This window comes from Phallusia mammillata, chromosome 6 (assembly GCF_965637545.1).
Source record: "Phallusia mammillata chromosome 6, kaPhaMamm4.hap1.1, whole genome shotgun sequence".
NCBI lineage: Eukaryota > Metazoa > Chordata > Ascidiacea > Phlebobranchia > Ascidiidae > Phallusia > Phallusia mammillata.
The window spans coordinates 9,151,358-9,163,528 of record NC_137257.1 but is presented as its reverse complement, the minus strand read 5'-3'; the positions used below and the strand labels follow the sequence as shown (position 1 = coordinate 9,163,528).

The 12,171-nt window shown below is 37.2% G+C and overlaps 2 protein-coding genes across 2 annotated transcripts; both read right to left on the bottom strand.

The window, feature by feature from the left end:
* Window positions 1-151: 151 nt before the first annotated feature.
* Window positions 152-3,213, bottom strand: LOC145233017 (uncharacterized). Its single transcript, XM_080097680.1, has 4 exons — window positions 2,827-3,213; window positions 2,248-2,392; window positions 1,047-1,153; window positions 152-823 (listed from the first exon to the last, which is right to left on the bottom strand). Exons 1-4 carry the CDS (start codon window positions 3,076-3,078, stop codon window positions 566-568), a joined length of 762 nt encoding a protein of 253 aa, XP_079953806.1. The 5' UTR covers window positions 3,079-3,213; the 3' UTR covers window positions 152-565.
* A 2,283-nt stretch (window positions 3,214-5,496) lies between these two features.
* Window positions 5,497-8,067, bottom strand: LOC145233338 (uncharacterized). Its single transcript, XM_080098048.1, has 4 exons — window positions 7,796-8,067; window positions 7,217-7,361; window positions 6,015-6,121; window positions 5,497-5,794 (listed from the first exon to the last, which is right to left on the bottom strand). Exons 1-4 carry the CDS (start codon window positions 8,045-8,047, stop codon window positions 5,537-5,539), a joined length of 762 nt encoding a protein of 253 aa, XP_079954174.1. The 5' UTR covers window positions 8,048-8,067; the 3' UTR covers window positions 5,497-5,536.
* Between the last annotated feature and the right edge of the window lie 4,104 nt (window positions 8,068-12,171).

The window sequence follows — 12,171 nt, the reverse complement described above, 5'->3', positions numbered from 1 at the left end:
ATCCCAGAATGTATGTCCATATATTTTAGCTGACCTATGTAGAAAGTTTTAATTCCACTTCTAAGGCATTTCAAATGTATGTTTCACAGCGGCTGAAAGTTGGTATTTTTTCAGCCACTGTGTGATAAAAGCCTTTTTCAGTACACATAAGCAACGCAAGAAAATGATATTTAAAACAAGCAAAATCATCGCTTAAAACAATAAACTACCACTTTGCAGTTTGAACACTGTATGAGAAAAAACAAAATACTGACAAACACCACAGGTTTATAATAACAAATAATCCAACCTATAAACGTAATTCCCATAACCTTATCCCAGTCCTAATGTTAAACAAAATAATTGTGCTATTTACGTCTTGTATCGGTATTTAGCAAACTTTGTCAGTTGTGAGTTCTTATGTTAGTATAGCTCTGCCACAAATACCAATGTCGCAGTTTTTCTAAGGGTACGCACAAGTTGAGAGAAAAGAGGCATTTTTTTTGATTAGAGATTGTGAAAATTTTATACACTTTGCATAACCACACACTAGCAGCTTAATACTTACATGTTAAACAACAGTGTATCAAAAAATACGAAAAAACGAGAAAAAATACACGATTGCCATAGCAAAAACCAATAACATCATAGCAAAAGATGTGTATAGTTGCCTTTCCGCTATCTTCATGACTGCATTTTCTTTAAGCAATTCTTTTATAACGCTGGCTCCTTTGTTTTTGTGGGGAAAAGGAATGCCCTTTGGTTTTTCGACATCAAGAAATTTGCATAACGGTTCCCAACCTTCGTTGACTCTATAAACCAACAAGCGGTCCTTTGGAGCCCTCTGGAAAAAAAAGGTGGGTTACACAAAAGAAATTAAACTAAACATTTTTTTGCAAAGGTAATGTATGTTTTTAAAAAGACACAACTTAGTATTTCGAAATTCTAAAAAAGTCACTAAAGTCACCGACAGTTCTAAATAGAAAACTGATAACATACTTCAATAAATTGTGAAGGGAGAGTCTTATGATTTCATCTCCTAATGTTTTTTATGTTTATATGCTTACCGTAAGAACACTGTCGTTGTGTTTTCGAAACATTCTTCTCATTGTCTCTTCATTGAACAACGTAACTCGGGACCATGGCCAGTAGTTACGGTTTCCTAGCAAGCCGACTGTGAAAATTGCACGAAGGTAAAAAGCGTGATCACTTTATCCCCCGCACCATACTCAGTAAGGAAAGTCCCAGTTTATCCAAATTTTGACATTTACTTATGTCGCAACCTACTTTATTTACATGTAACTTTTCTAGAGACAGAAGAGACGTTTTGTACTAATACACAACGATTACAACTAATCAACGTAAGTAAGTTAAAAGCCATTTCGCTATGTGCGTGGTAAAGTTAATTCCAGGTCAATCTTACACTAACGCAGGGGTCACCAAAGTTTATTTACAACGGGCCGGATAACATTAAAATTACACGTGAGGGCCTCATACGTTACAAGCCCTAGAAATATGTGGCGTATTGAGTCTTTTCTGCTGGTAAAACTCATTTATTACATCACAATTATCATCAAAATTTTCCTACATGTTATTGCGGGAATACTTTTGTAAGAAATAGTTACCTCAAGCTTTATTTTTTATGAGATATAATCAAGATCAAGATCAAATTTTCGCGGGTCAGATAAAATAACTTAGCGGGACGTTTTTGGTGACCCCTGCACTAACTTATAAATCAGGAGTGCACAACCTGCGGCCGCAGAGATAAGTTTGTGCAACGGCGAATATGTATACTAAAATGTACTGACGGCCGTGACAAATGAAATCTATTTCTCCAAATATTTTGATTTTTAAGCTGCTCTAAACGGATTTGGTGGGACTTGAAGAGTATCACCACCCTATTAGCCATGGGTCAGACTTTTTGTACCCCTTTTGTGTGCAAACAATGCGAAAAAACATACACCACAAGCGTCACAATCTTTATTATGACGTCATAAACAGACTGATCTTCAGATAGGTGTTTAGAATTTAGATCAATCTGTGTATCAACTGCACTAACTTAGACCTTTTCTGGTTTTTAAGCGCCATTAGATGGTACATATAAATATATATATACATGACAAAACACTTCAGTAATATTTACTTCAGTAATTTTAAAACAAAAACAAGCAGGATATTGGCGGCCGTTGGTGAAATAAGGATTTACAATGCGACGGCCCTAGCAAAAAGGTTGTGCACCCCTGGTTTAAACAATTACAAACGACTTACGTGCAAATTTTCGGTATGTAAGGCATTTCCAGCCCATAGGTGTAAATGCAAGCAAACATTTCATTATCAGATCGTTGCTTAGGCTCTCCACTTGTCTCACAATGCTTTGGTACCATTTGTTTTCGTCCCGAAGTGTCAGAATGACCTAGAAGAGAGGATGTGCACATGAAATAACTGCAATGTAACACCTGTCCGCCTATTTTAAAGCTACTTACACCATACCTCACGGCAGACCCACATTTAGCTAATTTTTGATAAGTGGCGCAAAGAACTGAATTATTATTTAGCGGCTAATGAGGAGTAAGGTTGGAAACAAAGTTTTTGAAAATTTTACTTTTGAAACTAAATTCTTTTGCTAGTTTTGTTGAATTTTAAATGCTAATACCTTACCCCAACCCTAATAGCCCTAACCGTGAGCCTTGCTGTTGGTGGTTTTAATTCATTACTAAAACCGTTGTTTTTATTCGTTATCAATATACTCACTACGCAGGCAATAAACTACGACAAATGGGTAGTATAAAGACATATATGTAGTACATAGGCTTACCTTAAATAACACAATAAAAATATTCTTCCTACCTTTGCTTCAGGAAAGGCTTCGGTCAATTCTTCCCAGTACATGCAGGCAGGTGAATCAACTACTGCATCAACGTTTTTGTACATTCTTCGAAAGTCGCTAATATTTCCCCCTTCTTCTTTGATCTTCAACCAGTCGTCCCCAAGATAGTAAAAATTCTCCATCCAATCATAAACTTCATAACCCAACAACGCCAGGACTGCTCCCATTGTTTTTGTGCCAGTTTTTGGCATACCTGCTACTATAACTTTCATTTTATTCCGGTCTATTAAACGTTGCTATACAAATAAACGCGTATTGTTACAAGTGCACGCTTTTGCATTAAGTCTGTTGAAAACAAGATTTCGAGCAGTTTCTGAACATTTTTTCGAACATTTCAACGCTATGGTTAAATCAACTAACTTTGATATTTCTAAATGCGTAAATCGGTCTTCCTCTTAACCTAAACTTCTAAATTGAATAAAACAAAAAATACAACTTAATTAGGTTGTGCCAATCGTGATCAAAACAGCACAGCATTTTTTAGCTCACAATAGTTGTTGCCAACGGAATATTTACCCTTTACCTAACTGCTAGCTGTCGACAGTAATTTGGTTTAAACACAAATCAACTGTAGCTGGATGAATGACAATTATATCACGTTTAGTAGTCGTGTCTGACAAACGATATGATTTCTCTTAGTTGTTTCCTGCTGGGTGCCATTTATGAATTTCGTGAGTGGCGCAAAGTTTTTTTTACACTCAGCAAGATAACGTTTACAAATGGTTTTAATACCATCGTCATGCAGTCAAACTATAGGCTAGATCAGTGGATCTCAAACTTTTTTAATATTTTTTCAAAACGGTCCCTTTGCCATTAATTCGAGGGCTCGCGGTCCTTAAGCACAAACGTGTATTTCAGAAAACGAAAGTTGATTACAGGATTTTAGCTAGTTAATGCAAACTTGCGCATAATAATGATCCAAAGACAGACTGTCGATTATCAAGTCTAATTTGATTTAAACTTATTCAGTGACACAAACTGACGCTAAGTAAGATTATAGAACTACTTCGCGGTCCCCCCAAAATTGCCTCCCCTAAAGGACCGCGGACCCCAGTTTGAGAACCGCTGGGCTAGATTGCATGAAAAAATTAAACAGAAAATAAAATACAAACTCGTTTTGGGGGCCAGCGCTCCTCTCAGGCGTTTGTATTAATAAATAAGGTTGCTGAAAATGGGCAGATAGTGTAAAAAAATATGTCACTGTCCTGCATAAGCGTTTCATGGTTAATCCACTTTCACAAATAAGATAAAAACTTGCGTAGCTTTGTTTTAAGTAACGCCGTATGGAATCCTGACAATCCCAGTTCATGAACTGGTTTTCGACTTTTTCCATGCCAACTGATTTAAGCCAATAATGCTTATTTCGAGCCAAGCAAGTGTCTTACATCTGGTCACAATTAAAAAGCCATTTTTATTTGCTCGAAATTGAGCCAAGATAAAATGGCTCAAGACTTTGGCCTAATATAAGCCAACATTTTTTCTAGTGCACGTTGGCAAAGATTGCACAGTAAATGCTAAAGATTGCGGAGCACTAGCCTAGAGCATACATCAGTGCACAACCCACACGTACGGCTGTGAAGAAAACATTATGCTTTTTTTACTGTGTACCAAATGCATGCCTGATGGGGCAAATACATTGTGGTTTCGCGCACTTGGTCATGCGGAATGTTGCACATCTTATGGTAGATGGTGTTACCACAGTAGAACACAAATCTAAATGCTTGACTTCTGGACCGAAAATTTGCTGAATGTTTGTCTTTTTGTTTCTACTAGACTTGGTTTTTGTCTACTGTTACACCATGGGTAAGTTGCACGTTACTACTCCTACAAAAACTTGTAGTTTGTGGACGATATGATCTAGTAGGCTATTGCTTTACAACCGGGTATATTGTACACCAAAGTGTATACCTTTAATTACTGCCTATATCTCTTCCAATGCTCTTTTTGATTACCCTTGCCGAATGATTGTTTTCTCTGTAGCCCGCAATAATTGCCTGAAGCCTAAACTTTGCTGATTGCAATATTACACTTTCGTGCTTGTTTCTTTTTTTCATCATGTGGTTGATTTATACTCACAGTGCTTCATGAATAGTTACTTTATTTGTCGATACGACAGTTGCAATACCATTTCTAAACTAAGTCACCTACTACTCTTTTTTTACCGACAAATCGAGATTATTATTTTAAAATTTGGGATCAACTACAACTTATAACCACGTGTGGTTCAAGCTGATGCTTTTTTGTTTGCAAAGTCACCTGACAGGCATTGATTAACAACAATATATGTCCTAATTTTAGTCAAGGCATCAATGATTTGATCGTGGATGCTGGTTTTGCCTGTTGTTTTTATGATCACATTTGGCCAGGTATATTTATTTGCTTTGCTTACTTCTGTGTATGATATGAATGATCACATACTTGGTAGTTTCTTTTACAGTCCTAGTGTTTGTGCTATTTACGTCTTGTATCGGTATTTAGCAAACTTTGTCAGTTGTGAGTTCTTATGTTAGTATAGCTCTGCCACAAATACCAATGTCGCAGTTTTTCTAAGGGTATACGCACAAGTTGAGATAAAAGAGGCATTTTTTTTATTAGAGATTGTGAAAATTTTATACACTTTGCATAACCACACACTAGCAGCTTAATACTTACATGTTAAACAACAGTGTATCAAAAAATACGAAAAAACGAGAAAAAATACACGCTTGCCATAGCAAAAACCAATAACATCATAGCAAAAGATGTGTATAGTTGCCTTTCCGCTATCTTCATGACTGCATTTTCTTTAAGCCACTCTTTTATAACGCTGGCTCCTTTGTTTTTGTGGGGAAAAGGAATGCCCTTTGGTTTTTCGACATCAAGAAATTTGCATAACGGTTCCCAACCTTCGTTGACTCTATAAACCAACAAGCGGTCCTTTGGAGCCCTCTGGAAAAAAAGGTGGGTTACACAAAAGAAATTTAACTAAAAAAATTTTGCAAAGGTAATGTTTTTTTTAAATAGACACAACTTAGTATTTCGAAATTCTAAAAAAGTCACTAAAGTCACCGACAGTTCTGAATAGAAAACTGATAACATACTTCAATAAATTGTGAAGGGAGAGTCTTATGATTTCATCTCCTAATGTTTTTTATGTTTATATGCTTACCGTAAGAACACTATCGTTGTGTTTTCGAAACATTCTTCTCATTGTCTCTTCATTGAACAACGTAACTCGGGACCATGGCCAGTAGTTACGGTTTCCTAGCAAGCCGACTGTGAAAATTGCACCAAGGTAAAAAGCGTGATCACTTTATCCCCCGCACCATACTCAGTAAGGAAAGTCCCAGTTTATCCAAATTTTGACATTTACTTATGTCGCAACCTACTTTATTTACATGTAACTTTTCTAAAGACAGAAGAGACGTTTTGTACTAATACACAACAATTACAACTAATCAACGTAAGTAAGTTAAAAGCCATTTCGCTATGTGCGTGGTAAAGTTAATTCCAGGTCAATCTTACACTAAAGCAGGGGTCACCAAAGTTTATTTACAAGGGGTCGGATAACATTAAAATTACACGTGAGGGCCTCATACGTTACAAGCCCTAGAAATATGTGGCGTATTGAGTCTTTTCTGCGGGTAAAACTCATTTATTACATCACAATTATCATCAAAATTTTCCTACATGTTATTGCGGGAATACTTTTGTAAGAAATAGTTACCTCAAGCTTTATTTTTTATGAGATATATATCAAGATCAAGATCAAATTTTCGCGGGTCAGATAAAATAACTTAGCGGGACGTTTTTGGTGACCCCTGCACTAACTTATAAATCAGGAGTGCACAACCTGCGGCCGCAGAGATAAGTTTGTGCAACGGCGAACATGTATACTAAAATGTACTGACGGCCGTGACAAATGAAATCTATTTCTCCAAATATTTTCATTTTTAAGCTGCTCTAAACGGATTTGGTGGGACTTGAAGAGTATTACCACCCTAGTAGCCATGGGTCAGACTTTTTGTACCCCTTTTGTGTGCAAACAATGCGAAAAAACATACACCACAAGCGTCACAATCTTTATTATGACGTCATAAACAGACTGATCTTCAGATAGGTGTTTAGAATTTAGATCAATCTGTGTATCAACTGCACTAACTTAGACCTTTTCTGGTTTTTAAGCGCCATTAGATGGTACATATAAATATATATATACATGACAAAACACTTCAGTAATATTTACTTCAGTAATTTTAAAACAAAAACAAGCAGGATATTGGCGGCCGTTGGTGAAATAAGGATTTACAATGCGACGGCCCTAGCAAAAAGGTTGTGCACCCCTGGTTTAAACAATTACAAACGACTTACGTGCAAATTTTCGGTATGTAAGGCATTTCCAGCCCATAGGTGTAAATGCAAGCAAACATTTCATTATCAGATCGTTGCTTAGGCTCTCCACTTGTCTCACAATGCTTTGGTACCATTTGTTTTCGTCCCGAAGTGTCAGAATGACCTAGAAGAGAGGATGTGCACATGAAATAACTGCAATGTAACACCTGTCCGCCTATTTTAAAGCTACTTACACCATACCTCACGGCAGACCCACATTTAGCTAATTTTTGATAAGTGGCGCAAAGAACTGAATTATTATTTAGCGGCTAATGAGGAGTAAGGTTGGAAACAAAGTTTTTGAAAATTTTACTTTTGAAACTAAATTCTTTTGCTAGTTTTGTTGAATTTTAAATGCTAATACCTTACCCCAACCCTAATAGCCCTAACCGTGAGCCTTGCTGTTGGTGGTTTTAATTCATTACTAAAACCGTTGTTTTTATTCGTTATCAATATACTCACTACGCAGGCAATAAACTACGACAAATGGGTAGTATAAAGACATATATGTAGTACATAGGCTTACCTTAAATAACACAATAAAAATATTCTTCCTACCTTTGCTTCAGGAAAGGCTTCGGTCAATTCTTCCCAGTACATGCAGGCAGGTGAATCAACTACTGCATCAACGTTTTTGTACATTCTTCGAAAGTCGCTAATATTTCCCCCTTCTTCTTTGATCTTCAACCAGTCGTCCCCAAGATAGTAAAAATTCTCCATCCAATCATAAACTTCACAACCCAACAACGCCAGGGCTGCTCCCATTGTTTTTGTGCCAGTTTTTGGCATACCTGCTACTATAACTTTCATTTTATTCCGGTCTATTAAACGTTGCTATACAAATAAACGCGTATTTTTACAAGTGCACGCTTTTGCATTAAGTCTGTTGAAAACAAGATTTCGAGCAGTTTCTGAACACTTTTTCGAAGATTTCAACGCTATGGTTAAAACTTTGATATTTCTAAATGCTTAAATCGGTCTTCCTCTTAACCTAAACTTCTAAATTGAATAAAACAAAAAATACAACTTAATTAGGTTGTGCCAATCGTGATCAAAACAGCACAGCATTTTTTAGCTCACAATAGTTGTTGCCAACGGAATATTTACCCTTTACCTAAATGCTACCTGTCGACAGCAAATCAACCATAGCTGGATGAATGACAATTGTATCACGTTTAGTAGTCGTGCCTGACAAACGATATGATTTCTCTTAGTTGTTTTCTGCTGGGTGCCATTTATGAATTTCGTGGGTGGCGCAAAGTTTTTTTACACTCAGCAAGATAACGTTTACAAATGGTTTTAATACCATCGTCATGCAGTCAAACTATAGGCTACATCAGTGGATCTCAAACTTTTTTATTATTTTTTCAAAACGGTCCCTTTGCCATTAATTCGAGGGCTCGCGGTCGTTAAGCACAAACGTGTATTTCAGAAAACGAAAGTTGATTACAGGATTTTAGCTAGTTAATGCAAACTTGCGCATAATAATGATCCAAAGACAGACTGTCGATTATCAAGTCTAATTTGATTTAAACTTATTCAGTGACACAAACTGACGCTAAGTAAGATTATAGAACTACTTCGCGGTCCCCCCAAAATTGCCTCCCCTAAAGGACCGCGGACCCCAGTTTGAGAACCGATGGGCTAGATTGCATGAAAAAATTAAACAGAAAATAAAATACAAATTTGTTTTGGGGGCCAGCGCTCCTCTCAGGCGTTTGTATTAATAAATAAGGTTGCTGAAAATGGGCAGATAGTGTAAAAAAATATGTCACTGTCCTGCATAAACGTTTCATGGTTAATCCACTTTCACAAATAAGATAAAAACTTGCGTAGCTTTGTTTTCAGAAACGCCGTATGGCAGTGGTTCTTAACCTTTTTGGTGTGGTTTCCCACTAAAGTAAATCACCAAGTCCGAATTTCCCACTCTGTTATTTTATAATCATGTTTTGTGTCCAACAAAAAATGATTCTTTAATCAAAATAATTTTGTGAAGCGATTTGGTCGGCACCTTAAAGGTATACTGAAATCTTATTTAGTGATTTCGTGGGTAAGTAAAATTGTGTGGGATTTTGAAAAATCTCATGTGCTTGCAACAGTCATTTATCGCACCACAATCAACAGACCAAATGCATTTATTCGCAAACAATAACAAAGTCATTGATGCTTTTAGTAATGTCTGTGACGTAACAAACGATTTTTGGATTTTTATGCGCCTTGTAAAACTAGGTGAAGTTAATCTTACATGTTGTTGCGGAAAATATTGTATTAAATTAACTTTCAATGGTTGATTTCAACCCACGGGCCCGAGTTTGGTGACTTCTGACTCACATAATTTCCCTCTAAAAACATTAAATTTCCCACTAGTGGGAAATTTCCCACCGGTTAAGAACCACTGAACTAATCAGATTTACTTCCTTGGATTTTCGAGTAAAACTTAAAACAATTTCCCACTTCCAGACCAGAAAGAATTTCCCACTGCATGGATATTCAGTAATTTCCCACTGGTGGGAAATTTCCCAGCGGTTAAGAACCAGTGGAGTACACATGGAACAACAAACCCAACTTCAAATTACCCACTTGAAATCCTCAAATTCCCCACTAGTGGGTAATTACCCACCGGTTAAGAACCACTGCCGTATGGGATCCTGACAATCCCAGTTCATGAACTGGTTTTCGACTTTTTCCATGCCAACTGATTTAAGCCAAGAATGCTTATTTCGAGCCAAGCAAGTGTCTTACATCTGGTCACAATTAAAAAGCCATTTTTATTTGTTCGAAATTGAGCCAAGATAAAATGGCTCAAGACTTTGGCCTAATATAAGCCAACATTTTTTCTAGTTTACGTTGGTAAAGATTATGCAGTAAATGCTAAAATTGCGGCGCACTAGCATAGAGCAGGGCTTCTCAAACTGTGGGTCGCGACCCCAATTGGGGTCGCGTAATATAATTTTGGGGTCGCGAAACATTATGGGTTATTATGTCAGTCACAATAAATGGTATACGTGCGTACATTTATTGATTAAACATAATTCCCGTGTATGCAAACTGCTCCAAACACATTTTGTAGAACTTAAAAGAGTATTACCAGCCTAATAGCCATATGCGCCAGACTTTTTATGCCTATTGTGTGCAAACAATGCGAAAAAGCAGATACCACAAGCGTCACAATATAGATTATGACGTCATAAAAACTAAGGCTGTCAATCTGTGTCAAGTAAGAAATTAATTTAGGCTTTTTAGGTGCCATTAGATCAGGGGTTCTTAACCAGGGGTACGTGTACCCCTTGGGGGTACGAAGCACCAAAGCGGGGTACGGCATGCAGGGTGAAATTATCCGCTATTTAGTCATATTTGTCAATGAGCGTACCAAGTTACTTTGTTATATATTTTTAGAACGGCTTAATTTTGTACTACTTGCATACTGTTTTAATGCATGCATTCAACACGCAAGTTATAAATACACTGAGTTTAATTCCTATTATTACAATTTTATTTACTTCCGTCGGCCATTTAAACAGGGGGTACGAGAAAATTTTATGAAAGCTCAAAGGGTACGAGCGCTAAAAAGGTTAAGAAACACTGCATTAGATGGTTATACCACTTTTACACTTCTAACGTCACCTACATTACACTTTTTTACTGACAAATGCAGTTTGTCAGTTCGTTAACGGGCCGTATACTTTTTCAGATTTAAATTTTTTAACATTTTGCCCATGTGTCCCAGGGATGATAAACTATTTTAGACATTTCAATTGCTAAATATTTATAGTTTTTTAAAGGCCGGTCCGCGTAAAAAATAAGTTTCAAAAATGGTCCGCTGTAAGAAAATTGTGGCCGACCCCTGCTCTAGTGCAACGAGCTCAGAGTCAAGTAAATCTTTTCACACCTGAGACTCGACTGATCAAGTCAAAAAGAGCTGACTCAATTCTCTCTATCACTGTCATTGTGGCCCACGAAAAAGTCACCTGACAGGCATTGATTAACAACAATATATGTCCTAATTTTAGTCAAGGCATCAATGATTTGATCGTGGATGCTGGTTTTGCCTGTTGTTTTTATGATCACATTTGGCCAGGTCTATTTATTTGCTTAGCTTACTTCTGTGTATGATATGAATGATCTCATACTTGGTAGTTTCTTTTACTCTGAACGCTTTTTAGTCATCATAATATTTCGCTTTAATACTATACACATTATTTGCATTGTAAACATCCCCTCATATTTAACTTGTTCTTTAGTGTTCCGCTGCCTAGTATAGGATTTCTCCTCGGCTTAGCTTACGACCACGAGCTGCCCTGCTGGCGTAGTAACGTTCACACTAACATAAAACTTGAGCTCGCGCGGTGGCGTTGTCGTACACACATCCGCACTTTCACGGGGCTTGCCCCATTTGTTTTACCTGTTTTTCGATATAAAAAGGAATGCTGTTATTAGGGCAGGGGTTCTTAACCAGGGGTACGTGTACCCCTTGGGGGTGCGAAGCACCAAAGCAGGGGGTACGACATGCACGGTGAAATTACATTACTTTGGGGACTAATTCGAACTGGTTAATGATATGCGTCACTTACAAAGTGTGGTTTCTTCTGTTCCGGAGTTAACGGCGCTCTATGGTGCCGCGGATCTTTTGTCCCTTTTCGGCTACGCCTTGCACCCTTTAGGCAGAAGATTGCATCCCACCTTTTTTTGCAAGAGATCACCAATACTTTCTTTTTTGTTTTAAAAGTGACAGAAAACTTAGTGTTATAAGTGTTTACCACAGTTATAATTGAATGAACAAAACCATTTGTTTTTCTAAGCTGTGTATTCGGCTGTCTGATAAATTGCTGTGCACACAAGACCACTAGCATTGCACTTGTCACTGTCAACGATTTGTATAAAATGTTACTATACTTCATGTTGTTTAGTAGGGTAGATGCTGAAAACTTTATTCC